The 21,865-nt window shown below is 54.1% G+C and overlaps 1 protein-coding gene across 2 annotated transcripts in view; it reads left to right on the top strand.

The window, feature by feature from the left end:
- ARHGEF2 (Rho/Rac guanine nucleotide exchange factor 2) overlaps window positions 1-21,865 on the top strand; it is a 132,016-nt gene that overhangs the window by 24,988 nt on the left and 85,163 nt on the right. For both annotated transcript variants that reach the window (XM_034756413.1, XM_034756414.1), the window contains exons 4-6: window positions 730-838; window positions 3,227-3,266; window positions 14,546-14,675. In XM_034756413.1, the coding sequence (XP_034612304.1) occupies window positions 730-838; window positions 3,227-3,266; window positions 14,546-14,675 (279 nt within the window). The remainder of the gene's footprint in view (window positions 1-729; window positions 839-3,226; window positions 3,267-14,545; window positions 14,676-21,865) is intronic.

Below are 21,865 nucleotides of genomic sequence, written 5' to 3'. Positions count from 1 at the left end.
GTGCCAGGTAAAGGTTCCCATGCTGGAGTCCTGCTGATCTCTGGGATGCTTGCTGGTCTCCTGGCACTGGATTCCCTCTCCTCCTCTCCAGCGGACAGGAACAGGGGAGGGGGGAAAGAGAAGCAAAGAGCTAAAGGTACGGGGAGGAGGGCAACTAATTTCTGCCCCAAAAAACAAAACCTCAGTGCACCACAGGCAATGAAAAATCCACAGTGTGCATTTCGGGTGTCACCTGCCACAGAGGCAGCGCCTGTAGGTGCCATGGGGATGGTGTGATGGGGAATGGCGGGGCTGGGCAATGGAGAACAGGAGGGGAGCCCCCGACAGTGGAGGTGGACAGGCTGCTTCTTGAATCCTCTCGCTCTCTTGCTGCTGCTGCTGCTGTGGGGTTCCACCCCAGAGGTGGCTGCATTTTAGCGGTGGGCGAAGTGATCTGACCAAGCAAGAGCGTCTGGAGAGGCGAAATTCTTCACCACCTCCCCACAGCAACCTCAACCTGCTCTCCTTGGAGCAGTGAGTGGGGGTCCCAGCCAGGGGTTCGTGGACCCCCGTTCTGCTGGCAAGGGGGTGTGGCGGGGACCCTGCCCCCCTACGGGCGGGTGCTGCGGGAAGCAGTGGGCACGCCGCTGTGTTTTTGAGCCATTGCCCCGAGCCACCCCCCTCACCTGGCGCAGCGGGGGCAGCCGTACCCCTGCACTGTCTGGCACTGATCCCTGCGCTTGTCCCCAGGAAGATGCCAGGAGTCTGCAGGCCTATCGGACCGGGCAGAACCCCGCCTCCAGCGCCCTCTCCAAGTGCGTTTCCCTGAGCGGCATCGACCGCTTCCCGGATGCGGATGGTGAGTAGGGAAGGCCCCTCCACCTGGCTCCTCTGACCCCAGCCTGCCAGGCAACCCCAAGTGCTGGCGGGGGAACGGGGGGCGTCCAGAGGGGCTTGGGGCGCCCCCTTGCTGCTGTGCAACGCCAGCAGAGCCCTGAGCACGGGCCAGGTGTTCTGCCATGTACCTCCCGCCGCCTCGGCTCCAAATTCCCCACCAGGCAGTGCCTAGGGCGACCAGAAAGGAAGTGTGAAAAATCAGGACGGGGGTAATAAGAGCCAATTTTTGATAGCTCAGTGGTTTGAGCATTGGCCTGCTAAACCCAGGGTTGTGAGTTCAATCCTTGAGGGGGCCACTTAGGGATCTGGGGCAAAAATCTGTCTGGGGATTGGTCCTGCTCTGAGCAGGGGGTTGGACTAGATGACCTCCTAAGATCCCTTCTAACCCTGATCTTCTATTCTATGAAAAAGACCCAAAAGTCAGGACTGTCCTTATAAAATTGGGACATCTGGGCACCCTAACAGTGCTGGCTACTGGCCACCAGGGAGAGAGCTGAGACCAGAGGAAATCCCCAAGACCTGCTCCAGGGCATTTGACCTGTTGGATTTCCTTCCTGGCCGAGCCTCCCTTCTTGGGGGGAGGGTTGGGAAACAGGAGGTGTCTCGCTCTGCAGTCCTAGGACAAACCCTTCCCTATCCCATCTGGCTTTTCTTCCTTAGCCCTGCGCCCACAGGACTTTTGGTTTTGCAGGTGGGTGTGCCACACTGCCCCCCCAAAGCCCCGCCCCTTCCCTGAGCCCCCTTCCCCTGAGCGCCTCCCGCCTCTCCCCACTCACTCCTTTCTGCCCCTTCCTGCCTTAAGGACATTGGGGGCAGGGGAGGGGGCAAAGAGGGGTCAGTGGCGGGGCAGCCCCGCTCGACAGCTGACAGGTGGGGCGGCCGCTGAAGAGCTGATTGGCAGCCAGCCCCAGGGTGCGTGAGTCCCTGAGCACCCCCAGAGTTGGTGCCGGTGCCTGGCCCCTAGCCAGGCTCTCGCCCGACAGGGAGGGGAGGAACTGGGCCGTGTTGTCACCAGCAATTGAGTGCAGCTATAAGGCTGGGAGCGCCTCGCCCAGCGGTGATAGCCGCTGCCGGGTGGAGGGCAGACTTCTGCCCCCTGGGAGGAAGCCGGATCAAAGCGACCTGGGTCAGCTTCCCACCTGATCCCCTTGCTAAGATGGGCGACTCAGCTGGGGACAGAGAGCCAGCCCAAAGCCAGGCCCAAGCAGGCGGCAAGGGGCACATCAGCCTTTGACTGGTGCCCTCTCCTCTGTGAGGGGAGCGACTTCTCTCTAGGACGAGAGCGTTTCCCTCGGGGAGGGTCCCGTCCCGCGGCCCTGATGCTCGGTGATCTCTCCAGCACGCTGACTGTTTCCTGTATGTGTGAGGAAACCATCAGGCCCTCGGCTTTGTGACCACGGCCTTGCGGGCCGCCCCTTCCTGAGCCCACTGCGTGTCTCCGGCGCAGCCTCGGGTTTCGGCGGGGAGCTTTCCGGGACTTTGCAGTGTGATGATGTCCACTGGCCTTCGTCCTCGGGCACCAGCCCGGCTCTGAATCCGTCATGAGCCATCTGCTGTGCTGCCGTTTCCCTCCTAAATCAATGGAACGCCCCAAAACTTTAGCCCCGAGGTGAGGTTGCCCGGTGGGGCCTGCTGCTCTGCCAGCATGGGGAGAGAGGCGATACTTAAACCTCTCATTCGTGCCCTCCGGGTGCACAAAAAAAGTGATCAGAGCCGGGCGATTTTGCAAATGGCTAGTTCTAGGGGGCTGTATCTCGAGACTCCTTTACTCAAACAGCCCCAGAGCTGGACCATTAGCCGTACCCCTCCCCCCGAGGTGGCACAGCAAATTTCAAGACAATCCGAGTAAGTGTGGGCAGGGCCGGCTCCAGGGTTTTGGCCGCCCCAAGCAGCCAAACAAAAAAACAAAAAAAAAGCCGTGATTGCAATCGTGATCTACGGCGGCGATTTGGCGGGAGGTCCTTCGCTCCGAGCAGGAGTGAGGGACCATCCACGGAATTGCCGCCGAACAGCTGGACGCGCCGCCCCTCTCCGAAGTGGCCGCCCCAAGCACGTGCTGGTAAGCTGGTGCCTGGAGCCGGCCCTGAGTGTGGGGATTTCAGAGCACTTGGAGTAGTTGAGTCTTAGACAGAAAGCAAGACTCAGCGTTAACCAGTGCTCTGCTTTTCCGCTCCTGTGTTCTCCGGTCCTAACCCCGAGCCTTGCGGTATCTCTAGGAAGCTGCAGGGTGCTGGATCGGTATCATAGTGGTTAGTTTAGTGAAGCCCACAGGACGCTGACCTTGCTGTGAACCTCTTCGTTGGCCTCCAGGCTACGGCTTCCTACCGTCTTTTTGTTTTCACCTTTGCAGAAATCTCCCTCTTCGCTTCTGGGATGGACCTCGCCAATGGGTAAGGCTCGGAGGCATTTGCTCGTCGTAAAGATGTGTCTGGGTGCCGGGAGCTGTACAGTGGAGGGGCTGTACTTGGAGAAGGAGGATGGTCCTGTGGGTAAGACAGAGGCATTTGCCTCACGTGGTCTGGGTTCTGTCCCTGGCTCCTTGTGTGACTTTGGGCAAGTCCCCTCCCTGCCTCAGTTTCTCCACCGGTAAAGTGGGGTTAATGATACTGATCTCCTCTGTTAAAGCACTTTAAGACCTATTCATGAGAAGAGCTTCGTCACTGCTGGGCTTGTTGTTCTTCTTTTGTTTCTCTTTTCTATTTAGCTTGCAAGTTTTTCAGGGCAGAGGCTGGCTCTCACTGTGTCTGTGTACCGTGCCTAGCATGATGGGGTCCTGATCTCAGCAGCCGCCTCTCAATGCTACCATAATACAAAGAATAATAAGTCGCTCCCCAAGCCCCGAAGGGTTAACAGGCTCAGGACCCCTGTTAGTCCAGTACCATATGGAGCAGGTTTAATTGATACCATACTTCAAATGGGATGGGAACCTGGCTTCTCAGCACCTCACTTGCTGTTGCTGAATTGGTGCAGACTATAGTAGTGTGGCTTAAGAATCGCGAGTCAGGTCCCTTCCGCCCCCCAAATCATGAGATTTAAAAATATAAAACCAGGAATCTTGAGGTTCTTTTTATTTACCTTCTGGTTTTGGCGCCAACGGGATTCACATTTTCAAGCTTCTGTTTCTAGCTGTGAGAGCTAGAAACGTGCTTAAAACAAAGAAGCAGCAGCAGCTGAGAGTCTCTCCTAATCCCATGACTCCAGAAGCAGGGGCTTTAAGAAAAGACACCAAATATGAGTCAGGCCCTACCAAATTCACAGTACAGTTTGGTGAATTTCACAGCCAGAGGAGTTTAAAATTGGTCAATTTCAGAGGTTTACCTCTGAAATTTCAGGGTGTTGTAACTTTGGGGGTCCTGACTGAAAAGGGGATCATGGCGGGGAGGGTCACAAAGCTGTTGTGGGGGGGGGGGGCAGTGTCGTAGGATTTCCAACCTCACTTCTGTGCTGAGCCCAGCTCTGAAGGCAGCAGCTGCGGAGTTTCCTGTAGCTGGAAGAGGTTCCCGGAGGTGGAGGTGATGCCAATCTCCCCCCAGCTGGGGGCCCATAGCTGCTAGTCCCGGCCAGTGTCCAAGGGCCCCGGCCAATTTGGAGGACCCCGGAAAAATGGGCACCCTGAACTCCAGCAGGAGCCGTGGGGGTGGGGCAGAATGCCCGAGCACAGACACCCCAAGGATGTGCAGCGCAGAAGTGAGGGTAAGGATGTACCACCCTCACTTCTGCGTTGGCTCTGCAGGTGGGTCTGATCTCCCCACCGAGAGCGGCCGTGCAGGGGAAGGACAAGTCCTGACCCTCTCGAGCCTTGCCAGGACTAGCAGTTAGGTGCCCCTGGCAGGGGCGCTCCCAGCAGCAAGGGGGAGATTGGATTTCACGGGGAAGGGCTTATTTTGTGGGCTGTGACACATTTTTCATGGCTGTGAAATTGGTAGGGCCCTAATTCATGAGATTCCGGCTACAAATCACACTGCCATGGTGGGAAAAGTTTCCCTTGTGTGGACAGTCATAGAAGCAGATAACAAGCGGCTGAGAGCTGGTTAAAGCCCAAAGATTTGCTTGCATAAAGGATCTAAGGGGACATTGACCAGCGTGCAGATCTACAGAGGTGTTTAGCCTCCTGATTTCAGTGCACGTTAGGAGCTAAATACCTTTGTGGATCTGGGCTCCGTGGACTCCAGGAGCAAACTCCGATGAGAGGGAGCTCCGGGTGGCAGAGGGTTTAATGCATCTGGGCGTCCCTCTAAGCTGTCGATTTCATTTTGTTTGCTCGAGCATCCTCTTGAGCTCACTGGTTTCCGAAGTCCTTTCCCGGGCACGTCCAGCTGCTGCATCGCGGCCCCTGGACGTCATGATCCTGGTCGGCTCGTGGAACGTGACTGATGCAAACCCTGAGTAACTCGTCTGAGTCAGGCTGCCAGAATCTCCTGAGGCCCCAGCTCTCGCTGCGGTATGAGGCCAGCCAGCACGCTGGGGTTTGCTACGCCGCTTGGGGCCCTGGCCAAAGCCCCCCCGAGAGGAATGGGAAGGCGTAGGTTCAGTTCCCTGCTCAGCCAGACTCCCCTGTGTGAGTTGGCTACGGCTACGTCTACACTGCAATTAGACACCCGCCACTGGCCGCTGCCAGCTGACTCAGCCGAGCCCCAAGTGGCTGTTTAATTGTGGTGTAGACGCTCAGGCTGCCGCCCAAGCTCTGGGGCCTTCCCACCTCGCAGGGTCCTAGAGCCCAGCCACCAGCCTGAGCCACAACTTCAGAGCAGGGCTGGGTTTAGAGGAGTCGCGTGAGCCCACCGTCTGCGGAGCCGGGCTGGGAGGCCCACTCCAATACGCTGTGCAGTCTCGCCCGCATCTGAACAGCCACCTCCCAGCTGGGCTTGATCAAGTGACTCTGAAAGCCAGCGAGCATCTCCGGTGGGAAGCAGGCGGGTTTTTGTGCTGAGGGCCGGAGGAAGAGCTGCGTCCGTACAGTGTGGGAGTTGTTACCTGATGAGGCGGGTGTCTGAAGAACCGTAGAATCATAGACTATCAGGATTGGAAGGGACCTAGTCCAACCCCCTGCTCAAAGCAGGACCAATCCCCAGCTAAATCAAACTGTGCCCTAGGGTTGCCCAGAGGGGGGACAAGTGGGGCAATTTGCCCCCGGCCCCGGAGGGGCCCCCACGAGACTATAGTATTCTATAGTATTGCAACTTTTTTTTATGGAAGGGGCCCCCGAAATTGCTTTGCCCCAGGCTCCCTGAATCCTCTGGGCGGCCCTGCTGTGCCCCACAGAAAGGGGCTGAGTAGAGTCTGGGCATGTGGGGTCAGCCCTTCCTGAGCTGGGGGAGACAGGCCAGGAGCCTGCAACCAGGTTCAGTTCCTGTACCACAGGCACCGTGGGTGACCTTGGGCAAATCACTTAGGCCAGCTCCTCAAAGGTATTAAGTAGGGCTGTCAAGCGATTAAAAAAATAAATCACGATTAATCGCACTGTTAAATAATAGAATACCATTTATTTAAATATTTTTGGATGTTTTCTGCATTTTCAAATATATTGATTTCAATTACAACACAGAATTCAAAGGGTACAGTGCTCACTTTATATTATTTTTATTACAAATATTTGCACTGTAAAAAAACAAAAGAAATAGTATTTTTCAGTTCACCTAATACAAGTACTGTAGTGCAAGCTCTTTATCATGAAAGTTGAACTTACAAATGTCGAATTATGTACAAAAAAACCCCTGCATTCAAAAATAAAACAATATCAAACTTTAGAGCCTACAAGTCCACTCAGTCCTACTTCTTGTTTAGCCAATCGTCCAGACAAACAAGTTTGGTTACATTTGCAGGAGATAATGGTGCCCACTTCTAGTTTACTGTGTCACCTGAAAATGAGAACAGGCGTTCGCATGGCACTGTTGTAACCAGTGTCGCAAGATATTTACGTGCCAGATGCGCTAAAGATTCATATGTCCCTTCATGCTTCATCCACCATTCCAGAGGACATGCATCCGTGCTGATGACGAGTTCTGTTTGATAACAATCCAAAGCAGTGCGGACTGACGCATGTTCATTTTCATCATCTGAGTCAGATGCCACCAGCAGAAGGTGGATTTTTTTGTTTTTGTTTTGGTGATTCGGGTTCTGTCGTTTCCGCATAGGAGTGTTGCTCTTTTAAGACTTCTGAAAGCATGCTCCACACCTCGTCCCTCTCAGATTTTGGACGGCACTTGAGATTCTTAAACCTTTGGTCGTGTGCTGTAGCTATCTTTAGAAATCTCACATTGGTACCTTCTTTGCGTTTTGTCAAATCTGCAGTGACAGTGTTCGTAAATCAAACAACACGTGCTGGGTCATCATCCGAGACTGCTATAACATGAAATATATGGCAGAACACGGGTAGAACAGAACAGGGGACATACAATTCTCCCCAAGGAGTTCAGTCACAAATTTAATTAACGCACTATTTTTTTTAACGAATATCATCAGTATGGAAGCATGTCCTCTGGAATGGTGGCTGAAGCATGAAGGGGCATACAAATATTTAGCATATCTGGCACATAAATACCTTGCAAAGCTGGCTACAAAAGTGTCATGCGAATGCCTGTTCTCACTTTCAGGTGACATTGCAAATAAGCGGGCAGCATTACCTCCTGCAAATGTAACCAAACTTGTTTATCTGAGCGATTGGCTGAACAAGAAGTAGGACTGAGTGGACTTGCAGGCTCTGAAGTTTTACATTGTTTTGTTTTTGAGTGCAGATATGTAACAAAAAAAAAATCGACATTTGTAAGTTGCACTTTCAGGACAAAGAGCTTGCACTACAGTACTTGTATGAGGTGAATTGAAAAATACTATTTTGTTATCATTTTTACAGTGCAAATATTTGTAATAAAAATAATATAAAGTGAGCACTGTACACTTTGTATTCTGTGTTGTAATAGAAATCAATATATTTGAAAAACATCCAAAAATATTTAATACATTTCAATTGGCATTTTATTGTTCAACAGGGCGATTCATTTTTTTTTTTAATCGCGATTCATTTTTTTGAGTTAATCGCGTGAGTTAACAGCGATCGATCGACGGCCCTAGTATTTAGGTGTGTAACTTCAACAGAAATTAGCGAGGCCTAAATCAGGAGTGGAACTCCCTAAAAGGGTGTGGGGCCTACTGGCTTCGGAGACCCTGCCCCTGTGCCGCCCCTTTCTGCTGAGACCCTGCCCCCCACGTGCTCCTCTCTACACACACACACACACCCCCCATTGCTCACCCTTCTGGCCAGTAAAAAGTGAGGGGCCATGGCCCCCTAGGCCCCCTTCTTCTAAATACCTGTGAGGTTTAGGGCCTTCATCTCTGCAAGTCTCAGCTCCCCCCTGGAGATAACCGCCTCCTGCCTCGCAGAGGTGCTGTGAGGATAAACATTTCACAGAGTGACGGGGGCTCAGTAAGGGGGCCAGAGAGAAATATGCCATCTAGAGGGAGACTAGCTCCAACCTAGGGATGTAGAAAAGGCTTGAATGCTGCTTTTGGCAGGAGAAGGACCTGTGGGCAGGGGCAGAGGCAGGCCTGCTGAGAAAATCCTTAGCGATGCTCCGAGCTGGGGAGAACGCTTCCGTTTTATTGCTCTCCAGTTGTGGTCACAAACCCAGCCTGGGCTGTGTTGAGAGGGCAGAATCGGGGCTTACTTCATTCACTGGCTGGCCCAGGCGGGCAGTCAGCTGTGGCCACCTGCCTGCTATGAACAGGCTTCATTCATATTTACGCCTTGGGCACAGCCTCCCCCTAGTGGGGTGCCCTGGCATGTGCAGATACTGCTGGTCTCTGCTTTCGGTGGAAGGGGGGTAATTGTCACAGATGGTATGGGAAGGGTTTGAGATTCCTAGGAGGTTGGCGCCAGACTTGTACAGATTTGAAGATGCTGACCGGCACCTACTGAAAATCGCACTAGGCACCAAAATGCCTTGACAGATCTGGTCTCAGGCCTGGCCGCTTGGCCTGTCTGTCACAGTTCACGGCCTTAGCATATTTCAGCGTTGCCATCTCTGGCTGCTTTACTGCAAGTCTTGTGCTGTTCGGTGGGGTTTTTCCTTAAAGCTCCAGCTCCCGGGGTCATGTGACGGGAGACCCTCTGCTTTCTTTTCTTTTTTTTCCAAGTAAGTTCCTAGCCCCCTTGTAAAGTTGGGAGATGTGATTCCCTAAAAGCTCAAAAGGCAGAAAGCAAACAAAAAGAGACCCCGATATTTGTTACTTTTCAAAGTTTCAGGATTTTTAAAGTAAAATTGGTGGGGGGGGGGTTCTTTTTCTAGTTGGAGGGTTCAGGTTTGTGGGTTTGGGCTTTTTTTTTCCTTTTTTTTTTAAACAAAAATCTGGATGAAATTGGTTTTCTCAGGGAAGTTGCCAGGTTTTTTTTTGGGGGGTGGGGGGGGGGGGTGGAGGAGGAATGTAGACAAAGTTTCAACCAGCTGTGCTAATTCAGATAGCGTTGTTCATCCCATCCCTATGACATTCTCCAGTATTGCCTACTGGTGACAGCCCAGGCCGCGGCGTCAGGATTAGATCCTGCAGACGGTTGGAGGAGATCCCTTCTGTCTTTAACCTGCAACTCTGTTGTCTATTTGCCACTTGGTGGGTGACAGCGGATAAGTTGCTTCCCCATTCCGTGCCTCAGTTTCCCCATCCGTAACAGAGAGATGATAATGATGTTCCCAGCCAGAGTATTCCTGTGTGCTGGACTTGCCCCCCCGCTTTTTGAGCACAGGGAGGCTGCATTAATTTTCAACCACCACAAGCTCCTCCCTCAACGAGCTTTCAGTGGCCAGGGTCTATGCTGCTAGAAGCCAGCACAGACCATGAAGTGTATCTAGGCCAGAGGTAGCAGAACTGGGAATGGAATCCACCCCTTGCTCCTCCTATACTAGATCCGGCTCCATGTCCTGCAGCTCTGACCATCAGGCTCCACTCTCAGGGCTGGGAATGCAAACCTTTGGGCTTGTGAGTCCCTTGCTCCGACCACTAGACCTCACCATCTCCCTGAATGTCTCCCAAGCCGCCTGTCACACACTGCCCTCCATTGTTTGTGTCCGTGTCAGGCGGGGCAGCCAGCGACGAGGGATCTGTCGCTGGAGCTGGTGGGAGGGAATGGATGGATGAATGAGAATGGAGCCATGTGCTACATATTGCTCACAGCTTCCCGACTGGAGCGGACTTGAAAAGGAAAATATTGGTTGATTCTGGCCAGTCCTTTTGAAAAATCATGGGTGAACTCCTGCTGGCCTGGGGCAGAACTCCCAGGTCCCCAGTGAAAGCTGTGAGTTAAATCAACACACGTCTGTGTTACTAACAGCACCTCCGGTTATTAGAACTGGCAGGGTTTAGGACAGGAAGTGAAGACGTAGGCCACATCCAATTGAAACTGCAGGGGGAGGTGGCTGGAATGTAGCTACCCAAACTGGACTTTACCCTCCCCTATTTCTGCTGTTTGTTTACTTCCGCTGGACTTCAGTGGGACTAGTCAGTTTCATTTGTACTTAAGGTTGATTTCACATTTAGCTGTAGCTAAGGCATTGGACTGGGACTCAGGAGATCTGAGTTCAAGTCTGGTCTCCTTCTGTGACCTTGGGTAAGTCACTTAGGCCCAGATCCTCAAAGGGATTTGGGTGCCCCAAATCCCATTGATTTCAATAGGAGTTAGGAGCCTCAATACCTCTGACTGAGGATCCGTGCCTCAGTTTCCCAACCTTACACAGGGGGAAAATATTTCTTCGCTTGTCTAGTTAGTGTGAAAACTTGTGTGCGCTCTTGGACCTTTTCTACACAAAATCTTGTGCCACTTCAACCACACTGGTATGGTTCAAGCCATGCAGTCCCTTTAGTGGGTAGGGGCACGTTGAGTCTTGAGAAGAGAAGACAGGCTGGGGGAGGAGGAAAGCTGAAAACGGTCTTCAAATATGTTAGGGGGTGTTACAAAGAGGATGGTGATCAATTGTTTTCTGTGTCCTCTGAAGATAGAAGAAGCAGCAATGGGCTTAATCTGCAGCTAGTGAGACTGAGGGGAGATATTAGGAAAATCTTTCTAATTCTCAGGGGAGGCTGTGGAATCTCCCTCATTGGCAGTTTTAAGGACAGGGATGTCAGAGATGGTCTGGGGTTACTTGGTCCTGCCCAGCCGGACTTGATGACCTCTTGCTGTCCCTTCCAGCCCTACCGTGCTATGATTCTTTGTACAGCTCCTAGCACAATAGGGCCCTGCTCTTGTTTGTGATCTCTAGGTGACTGTAATCTCTTTGAGGCAGAGCCTGTCTTTCTGTTCTGTGTCTGTACAGCGCCTAGCACCGTGGGGGCCCTGGTCCGTGACTGGGACTTCTAGGTGCTCACAATACAAATATTAAATATTAGATGCTACAGTCATACAAACCGTTGTTAATAATCTTGGGTAAGGACTATCTTGAGACATCAAAGATGTTTTGTTTTTTCAATGGGATCACTCATCGGGCTGCACCACTAGGTTTTAAAAACTTTTTACAACCCAACCTCACACCGACTCTGTCCCCATTCACCGTTTGAGATCATTCTGCCATCAGCGTGTTGCCCCAGAAACGAGCGCTGCGGTTCGTGTGGGGCGTTATGACTTCAGTGCAGGGATACAGGCGCCGGGGCTGGGAAGGGATCAGAAAGCCTTCGATCATTGCGAACTGGTGAGGTGGGCGGGGACAAGTGAAAGGGGACTCGGTTCATGTGTTGAGTCTGATTTAGCTGGAAGCTTCCCCTTCCTGTTGGGAAAGTCCCTCTACAGCCAGATCTATGCTTAAAGGTTTCGCCAGCTTAGCAGTTAGGGGATGTGATTGTTTAATGACACAACCGTGTCACAAAAGCCCTAGTGTAGACGCAGCTCTGCCGCCTAAAAAGTGCTTTTGCCGCCATCGTTGATTTTTCACTCCCCGAATCAGGACCAGCGATACCGGCAAAACACTCTTTTGCTGGTATAAATGCATCCAGGCCAGGAGGGTTTTTGCTTGTGTAGCTACACTGGCAAAGCTTTATAATGCAGACAAGGCTGGGTGGGAGCTGGGTGGCGCCCTGGGGAGGCACCCTGGAAATCTTGACTCCCTCCAAGAGCGCTGACCCCTGGCTCCCCACCCAGGAAAAGATCAGGGAAAAACCTTAAATTGGGGTCTGTGGACCATGTGGGTATGAAATTCCGCCTCCTTAATCCCCTGACTCCAGGAGCTGGGGCCTTTAAGAAAAACCCCACCCGATACCGCCAGAGTTGGCGACGCTGAATTGTCCTGGACAGCCAAGCCCACACTGAATGCACCGGCCTCATTGTATTCCCTCCCTCCCTGTCGATTGCAGCCAGCGGTGGGGGTGACCAACTCAGCTTTCAGCTGCCGTTTATCCCTGCGGTTGCAAGGAGAACGTGGCCCCCTTTCCAGCCAGCGGGCGCGCCGCATGCCTCCGAGCCAGGGGGGACAAAAGCTCTTTGCGGCCACGCAGACGTGTTAATTGACCTCTCCATAATGGGTCTGCCTTGCTCATAATTCACCTCCGTTAATTAGCGCCGAGGCTCATTTGCAGACAGAGAGGCCCTTGTGCGCGGCGCCGGCCCCCTGGGAGCCTGGCCCGTGTTTGCTTAGGGCCCTGGCACCGTTATTCTCGTTGGGCGATGGGGCAGTGAGAGGTGCCGGATTGCAGCGGCAGGGTGAGCCCCACCCTTGCCAATCTTGCTGGCCCCTAGTAACTGTAGGACAGCGATGGCCAGGGCAGGAATGCAGCTCCCCCTGCTAAGAGCACAGGGGGGCTTCCCCTCCCCCCCCCAGGCTTGGGGTAAGCAGCTCCCTATCCCCTAAGCAGCCCCTCTACCCTCCCCCCACAGCCTGGCCCCCCCCCCCCGCCTCAGAACACCCCCTCTCCTTGCCTGGTGCAATAAGAACTCCCATGTCGCAATCTTCTTTAACCCCGGGGAAAGCACAAGACCCCAGCATGAGCGGGGCCCTGGTGTGCCCGGTGCTGGCCATACGTGCAGATGCTGCCTGCCCTGAGCCCGTGTCCTCTAGGGACAAGGGTAGGTGTCTCCCTGGGGCCTGTTGGGGCTAGGCTGAGACCCTCCAGCTGGTTTCACGTCTGCTCCCGAAGGGCGGGGGGGGAACCTTTGTTCCCGAGTGGGAGGCCCGGCCCTGCGTGCTGCCAGCGCGGTATAGAGCGGCTGTAGCTGGAATCTCGCACTACCATCTCCCCTCTAGGCCCTTGGGCTCGGTTGGTGTCTTTGGCTGTGATCCTCTGCCTGGCTCCCGCGCCTCCCCACCCTGCCAGGCTGCAGATGTCCAGGTCTCCGCCCACCCCGCGCTGCCCTGCCGAGAGGATTACCATAATCTCCATCCATCCATCCCCTGTCACAGCCCATTCCCGTCTTCATTAGGGGGGCCCAGCCAGCCCGGCGCTTTGTTATTTCAGGGCTGGGATTACTGAGCAGGGCCTCTCCCCTGGCTTTGATAAAGGCCGATCTCTCGCTGGCTGCCTGCAGGGTGCCGGGTGGGTAACTGGAAGCTGCGTGGCTGGACTATGTGCCGGGCACTGAGCTGTCAATGCGAACCTGGCCTAGATCTGCGTCCTTGGGACCCTTTTCTCTCCGCCTTCCCTTCCCCTTGGTCAGCCCAGACAAGAGTCTGTCCCAGGAGAGGGGAGGGAGGGTACTTTCTTATCGCTCTGCATCTCTTGGCTTTGGAGTCAGGGACCTACTCCTGTCCTCGCTCTGTATGTGTGTAACCTATTTGTAGTCCCTGGGGGGGTGACTTCTGGAGCACGCCTCACCCTGCCAAGGCCCGCGTGAGGGCCTCCATGTGTGGCGGAAGACCCAGAATGAGGGACCCCAGTGATGCTAATGCAGGAAACGGACCCTGCTGGGACGGCATCGATTCCTTTACCGTGGATGGCTCTTTCTGCGACCCTGGTGCTAAGAGACTGCCTTCCTGCTGGCGGTGACAGCAAGGGGCGCGCTGGCTTTTGACAGAGCCTCGGGACTGAAATTTCTGGGCGGAGGCAGGCAAGTGACTTGCCCAAGGTCACCCCGGAAACTAGTGGCAGGGCTGGGATTAGAACCCACATAGCCTGGGCAGTCCCTTAACCACAAGTCCATCCTTCCTCTCGTGGTACAGCCGGCAGGTCCCCACCCTGAGTCCTGCGGCGGGCCCAGTGACTTGTGGCAGGTCCCTTCGAAGGACGCCCAGTCTCGACGCCAGGACAGCGGGATCTGCTGGAGGGGGGAGGATGGGAAGCATTTACCTGTAGTTCTCCCCTCCCCCCCATTTGGGTTGATTTGTGCAGACTAGTTCGTGTCCCATCTCTCTGGATGAAGCGGGTTATAAGCTGCTGCCCGTCACCCTGGCTTCTGAGTGCCTGAGCTCAGGGGTGTGTGAAATCCCCCCCCTCCCACCCCCAATTTCCTGTGCAAAGGGGCTGCGGCTACAAACCCAATTGCCCAGCCCGACATCTAAGGCTGCCTAAGCAAACAGAGGGCTCTGTGTGCGCTTCCCCCAGCTGGGAACTGCAGCAGCCCTGCCCTGTGTGTCGCTGGGGCTGCTAAGGGCGCTCGCCCCTCCCTATTTCCTGGCCTTTAAACAACAACAAGAAAACAGGGGGATTGTTTGTCTGTAGCGCCTGTGGGGTTGGTGTTTTTTTAATCCTCCTTCCCCTGCAGCTTTAATGCCGGGAGCTGCGGACAGCTGGACGCTGCCGGGGAGGCCGGAGACCAGGAGAACCAGCACCAGGAGGGAAGCCCTCTGGGACGAACCCTGAGCTTCTTCATGAAGATGACGGGCAAGTCGAAGGTAGGAGGGACCGTTCGGTTTGTGACCCAGCCGGGGACTGGCAGGGGGGGAGCCCGGGGCCTCCTGGTTGGAGCTTGGGATCAGGAACTCCTGGGTTCTTTTCCCAGCTTTGGATGGGGAGTGTTGTTTTGTGGTTGGCACATGTGAGTGGATGTCAGGACTCCTGGGTTCTCTTCCCAGCTGTGGGAAGGAAGTGTTGTCTAGTGGTTAAAGCATGTGAGCAGGTGACAGGACTCCTGGGTTCTCTTCCCAGCTCTGGCTGGGGATTGGGGTCTCCTGGTTAGAGCATGTGAGAGGGTGATAGGACTCCTGGGTTCTCTTCCCAGCTGTGGGAGGAAAGTGTTATCTAAAGGTGAGAACATTTGAACAGGTGTCAGGACTTCTGGGTTCTCTTCCCAGCTGTGGGAGGGAAGTGTTGTCTAAAGGTTAGAGCAGGGTGGGGGATGCCCACGCCTGCTGGTGCTGGGACCCCATCAGCTAAGGAAGACGGTGGGACCTGTAGGAGACCTCTCCTCCCAGGGTGCCTGGCAACTCAGTAAGTGGCATTCTCTGTGAGATGTTGGCTCATCACCCCGGTGCTTTTGATCCAGGCTGGATTTGAATCAGTGACCTAGTGGTGACGGATTCCCTGTGATCCATCCGCTGCCCTGGAAGGAAGCTCCATTGGGATGTAACCCACCTTCCTGCTCTGCGGTACCCTGGAATTCCCCTTCGTTGGGCTGTCTGCTCAGCCTCTTGGTTCCTCAAAACCGGGTGGATCTGCAAAGCAGCTGCCTCATGGTCGAGGAGGTGAAAACCTTTTCCTGCCTCATGAAGGAACGGGTAGGCGGTGCAGCAGGAAGGGTTGGTTTCTCTAGCAAGCGCATGCACCGCTCCGCTTTGCCCACCCCGGCTTTCGTTAATCAGGTCCAGGTCCTGGAGCATGTGTTTCAGAGAGTCTCCTGCCGCTGCCTTCCAGGAGATGGGCACAGGCAACAGCCATTAGTGAGTACTCTGAGCTCAGGACTCCTGGGTCCTACCCCAGACGCCTTGAGTGACCTTGGCCTAGTGAGGGTCCTGCTCTGTCATGCCTCAGTGTCCCTGGGATAATGTTATTTACCCACCTTTGTAAAATGCTTTAGAGAGCCACACGTGACTAGCCCTATGTGAGTGCCGAGAGCCATTATTTAGGATTGTCTGGCAGCCCCCAGGAAGCAGCTAGTTGTCCCCTCTGACTTGAGCTAATGGGGAATCGCCGTCAGCAATACAGGGCTCATGACACATAGCTGGGCAGTGCCGATTCCCTCCACTGGAGGGCAGTGGTGCCACACGCACGCGTGCCCATTCAGCACACTGCAGATTTTCACGCTGGCTTGTCTCGCCCTTCCTCTCCAGGGCCGGGCAAACAACAGGAAACGTTGCTTTTCTCTCGATAGCATCTGCAGGGTGCAGCCTCGCTCTTCCTGAGGAGCGTGGATTAGGCAGCTGGGTTAAACTCTGAGTCTAAACCCCTCTTAGGCTCTTTTGCAGAGCTCTGGCTCTGTAGCCCCCGAGCACAGCCCTTGCAGAACAGGTGCAGCTGTGCACGCTTGCCCAGGCGCATTATGGGTCCCCCCCGCAGCTTCCGCCAAAGCATCCCTCTAGAGATTGGGGTGTGGGGACCTTGCTGTCCTGATCCCATGCATAGCACAGCTATGGGGCTGAATTCACCAGTGCAGAGCCCAGTAGAAGGGGTTCGAACCTCCCACAATCCTGGAGCTGGTTGGAGTAGCCCTGAGGTCCTGCCCCCCCTGGCTACCTTCAGCGATGGGTGCGCAGCGCTGGAGCGGCTGGTTCTGTTGTACCCTCGGCTGCTGCACCCAGCACACGGACTCCGGCCCTGCTGCTGGCTGGGGGCCCGTGGGATTGAATCCCGCCCCCAGACGCTGAGGGGAAGCAGGGTTATGAACCCTCCGCTCCGGGCGCTGCAGAAACCATTAATCCCAACCCGCCTCCCCAATGTAATCCTCCGTCCTTCCTCTCCGTTCAGGGGCGAGGCGGATGAACAGCCAGCTGTTAACAGCGTTACCAGCCGGCCCAGGAGTATAGACTTGCTCATCCCCCCCCCTTTTTGCATGGTTTCAACCGCTGGCAACTTTCATCTCTTGGCTCCCAAGTGTGGAGGAAGGAGCGGGAGGGCGAGGGAATGCCTCCGCTCTCCTCCAGAGGCTGGCTTGGTCCTGTTTTTCGCTCCATTCAACAGCTGTTTCCAGGTCTGTCTCCCCCTCCCCTCCCCCCGGGCCTGAGATGATCCAGGCCATCGCTTGATGCTTGAGTCACGGGGCGCCAGGAGGTTGTAGGCATTTAAACTGTCTCCTGTGCGTTTCGCTGTTGCTTATTAATCATGGGAGGGAGGTGGGAAATGGAATGAAAACCTCTCTGTGCCCGGGAAGCCCTGTCTGAGAGTGGGGCCCCCTTGGCTGTACAGACAGAGAAAGTCCCGGCCCCAGACAAAGGGTGGGAGGGGAAACGGGGAGAAGTGAGATGCCAGAGGTCACCCAGCAGGCGAGTGGGAGCATCTTTGATCGGAGGATCTCAAAGCGTCCTACAGACACGATTGAGCTAAGCCTCGCAGTACCGCCTGCCTGCTTTCCAGAGACTGAGCCGAGGGGCTGGAGGGGATTTGCTTGAGGTCACTCCGCAAGCTGGTGGCAGAGACTGCCTGGAGAACCCAGGAGTTCTGGCATCCGCACCTGTGCTAACCAGGGCGTAATACCTCCTGCCTAGCTGTTGCTTGTGTGTGCGGTTAGCTGGAGGCTGGGTGTGCAGAGGAAGCATTAGCGATGATCAAGAGAGAGATTTGAGGCTGGTTAGAAAACCCCAGGGAAGCCATTGTCAGCCGGTTTGGATCCAAAGTGCTTCCTGGAGCCCAAGAAGCGGCTAGAGAACAAGGTTTGAACTGCCCTGCGGTTGCTAGTTTGTTTTGCTTCGAAGGGATCAGACTCGGGACATGGGTCAGGGCCCCCCTGGAACGTTGCTTTCGTAAATTTCCTTTTGAGTAGTTACGCGACTGAGCCTCTCATTTCAGGGAAGGAGGTGTCAGTTCCTTAGCCTCTCCCCCTTCCCTCTCCAGGAAGTCTGGGATTGTGGTCACAGGGCCGTAGTCAGGAACCGGCTGTTTCTGTCCGACTTAAAAGCGATCTCCAGCCGGACGGGGGAAAATATTCTGCTTAGACGTTGTTTGCCAAACCGGCAGGACACACAGGGCTTCATGTAACAATTGCATCAGGCAAAACAGGGATGTACTTAAACTGGGAGCCCGAACTCTTCTCTTCCCCACTGGCCCTTCACCCCCAAATACTAAACCACTGGCCTTTAGAACCGACATCATCAGCACAGGGATCTTCATGAAAAAGCTCAACAATGCTTTGTACTTCGAGGCTTTCATCCAGGGATCTCAAAGCACTTTCCAAAGCAAGATAGAGCTAATCGCTGCTTTATATATGGGGAAACTGAGGCACGAAGAGAGGCAGTGACTTGCCCGAGGTCACCCAGCAGGCCAGGGTCAAAGCCTGGACTAAAACCCGGCTCTCCTAAGTGCTGGCCCAGTGTTCCAGCCGCTAGACTATGCAGCCTCGTGTTTTAAAAGGGACTGGGTAATTTTATGGCCCGTAACTCTGTGCCTCTGTTAGGGGCTGAACCTTCAATCCTGACATGGGGGAGATATGGAAATCCCAGTCCAAACTGCCCCAATGTCTGGAGAATTCGACTCCGACTCACCCTAAAGAAAGATTGAAGCTGTGAATTTGGACCTGAACCCCTATGGGGATCTGAGGTCCCCCCTTCAGGTCTCCATTTCTGACATTAGCGCTCTTTGCTTGAGCCCCTGCCTGTGATCTGTGTTCCAGGAAATCCTGACCCTATGCAACAGCTAAAGAGGAGGAGACAATAAAAACTGCTCTCAGATGGCTGGGAAAAGGGGGGAATATCCTCAAACTTCCCAGCAGGACGAAATCCCGGGCCATGAATTGCAGCACGGTGGGGAGATGCTGCTAGGTTCCTAGTTGTGCAGCTAGTGGGATTGTTGGCAAGTGACACACACATGTGCAGAGTAATTGACCCTAATGGCCTGAGCACAGGACTGGGGCCCAAGAACTCCTGAGGTCAGACCCTGGCTTTGACACTGATTCCCTCATCTCCTTTGATCTCCAAGCCTCTGCTTTCCCATCTGTAAAATGGGGGCATGGGGTGACCACACTGCCCCAGCTCCCAAGCGGCAGTGGGATTGCAAAGCCTCATACAACTGCCCAGTACCCTACTTTGCAACATGGAAAGAGACTAGGGGCCCGAGTGAAATCCTGAGGTGGCGAGCCACGGAGGAGATCGCCTGGTGTATGGGGAGCTCTCCACTGTCGCGAGGCCAAAGCGGGAGGTGGGAGGAGAGGTGCTGGAAGCCTTCTTGCCCTCGCGTTCCCACCCCGTCGCCTCCTGACTCCCACCTTCGCGTTACCTCCTGGGCCCTGGGGTGCTGCCAGCTTCTCAGGTGGCGAATAAATGCGGCCCGGCTGTCACATGCCCAGAACTCTGCTCCCGCGGGGTATTTTTGTCTCTCCCAGCGCTGCACTCCAGCAATAAGTTTCAACGGGGCCGCCCGCCTGCGGGTTTGAATCGCCTTCAAAGTGGCACGGAGCGGCCGTCTCTCCGCTCCCCGACCCAGCGGCTAATTGAACCCAGCTGCTCGGCGTTTCTGGGATGGGAGAAGGGCCCTGGCTGAGCGATCCGGTTGGGCCTCTCCAGTGCTGGCCCTGGTGCAGCAGGACACGTGTTGTAATGCAGTCGGCCATTCTAGAGCGAGGGGATTTGCTATAGCGGTGTGTCACCTGGCTTTCTCACTTCTTAGCTGCCCAGGTTAATCAGCCGGGAGCTAGCTTCTCCGATAAGCACCAGAAAGAGCCGTTTCTACCACGCTATGCTGCATGGATTTCCCCAAATCCTCCTCCAACAGGCAGCCCGTGAAATAGGCTCTGTGTTCTGGGGTGTGCAGGGGGTGATTCTCTAGGAGGGCTCTCTCCATGAACTGAGCTGCGAGTGTTGCTGCTTCAGCCAGTGTCGTGTGGAGGAGAGGTGGAACAGAACCCATTTCTGGTTCTTTACAGTCCTTTGGCATTGTTTTGCCCGAGTTTTAACCCTGACGTCCTTGCCACTGTCCTTTGTGGGCGCTCATATTTTGCATCCTTCAATTCCCCATGCAGTTTCAATTGAGTATGGGACTCTTCTTTACCTCGTGCCCTAAATGGTTCTGCCGAGTTGCTGTGTATCCGTTCAGTAGCAGCAGTGCTCCTCCCCAGAGATGGCTGCATTTCCGGGCAGAGTTAGCGAGCCTTGTGCAGCGTTGCTGTGAGCTACTAAACAGCTGCTGCGTTCCGCCGCAGAGGTGGTTGCATTTCTGTGATGAGTGAGCAATCCCTGGGCAGTAGTACTGTGAGCTACTATACAGCTGATGTGTTCCAGCCCAGAGGTGGCTGCATTTCCATGCTGGGTGGGTGAGTTGCTGTGTAGCATTGGGGGGAGGGATAGCTCAGTGGTTTGAGCATTGGCCTGCTAAATCCAGGGTTGTGAGTTCAGTCCTTGAGGGGGCCACTTTGGGATCTGGGGCAAAAATCAGTACTTGGTCCTGCTAGAGGAGGCTGGACTCAATGACCTTTCAGGGTCCCTTCCAGTTCTAGGAAATAGGATATCTTCATTAAATTATTTATTGCTGTGAGCTACTACAGAGCTACGTTCTGCCACCCTGGAGGTGGCCGCATTTGCATGCTAGCTGAGTGATCCCTGCACGCTGTTTCTGTGAGCTACTAAACAATAGTCATGTTCCACCCCAGAGGCAGCTGTCCTCTAGCGGTGGGCAAAGCAAACGCAGCAGGCAGTTTGTGTGTCAGTTTGCAAAAGGTTTGGAAGCGCTCCTCCACCCAAACACTGCTCCACTGTCCCCTTGTCTTCAACCCCTGCTATATTTAGACGTGACTCATGTTCTAAAATCAGAATAGTGTGTGTGTTTTAAAAATAAACCCGCCAAGCTACACATGAGCATTACACAGAATTCGGTGCTGGCCTGGTTTGAATATTTCACTGGCTAATGAAAACAAAGAAAAACACCGTCCCGGCGGTTAGGACGCTGTTTTAATGGCTGGGGCGGGGCCAGGGCAGAACTTCCTGGGAAGCGATTGATCACATGCGATGGCAGCTCCCACGGCAGTTCAAAAATCCTCTTTTATGACCCGATCTGATGCGCATTGAGTGCTTCCATTGACAGTAGGGCACTTTGGATCTGGCTGTTAAGAAGCAGGTGAAACCTGCCCTCTCCTTTATTTAAAGAGACAGGATCCCAGCCCAAGGGATGCAGGGAATCTGCAGATCAGCCTGTTTTAGGGCCTGATCCTGCAAGGTCCTGATGCCTGGCTTGGATGGGAGGCTGTGGGGAGGGGTCTCCTCAAAGGCTGGTTCAGCTGTGTAAGTTAATTTTATAGGCACTGCTCTGTGCGGCAGAGGGAGAGGGTTACCAGTTTTGGTTGGACATATTCCTGGCGCTTTCATCACATGACATAATCTTTAATTAAATAGTCATCTTTAATTCCTGGAGACTCCAGGCCAATCCTGGAGGGTTGGCAACCCTAAATGAAACCTTAATCTGTCACAGTCTAAGGTGGCGAGGGACAAAGACTGACAAGGAGGGGGCAGGGACGGGGGTTAAACCCCAGATCCAGCCGCCTCCATGTACCCAGCTTGGATCCAGATCAGAATTTCTTAACCGACCTTCTGTCCCGCTCATGGGCCAAACCGAGTCCCTGGATAGGAACAGAGCGAAAGCGGGTCCAAACTTTGCACCTGGGATCCGTAGCAAGAGTAAAATGAAATCAATAGGTCCAAAAGCTGTGACCACTGTGGAATTTATATATGTAAATCATGTGATTTTTATCTCTAGCTATACACACACATATCACATGCATGTGATTATAGAGAGTGTGTGTATATGGATAAGGGGGGAGGGATAGATAAGTGGTTTGAGCATTGGCCTGCTAAACCCGGGGTTATGAGTTCAATCCTTGAGGGGGGCATTTAGGGATCTACAGCAAAAATCTGTCTGGGGATTGGTCCTGCTTTGAACAGGGGGTTGGACTAGATGACTTCCTGAGGTTCCCTTCCAACCCTGATATGCTATGGAAAAAAAATATATA

Source organism: Trachemys scripta, chromosome 24, assembly GCF_013100865.1.
Source record: "Trachemys scripta elegans isolate TJP31775 chromosome 24, CAS_Tse_1.0, whole genome shotgun sequence".
In the NCBI taxonomy this organism is placed as follows: Eukaryota; Metazoa; Chordata; order Testudines; family Emydidae; genus Trachemys; species Trachemys scripta.
Note: the sequence above shows the minus strand (reverse complement) of the source record. Positions and strands in the feature narration are given on the sequence as shown.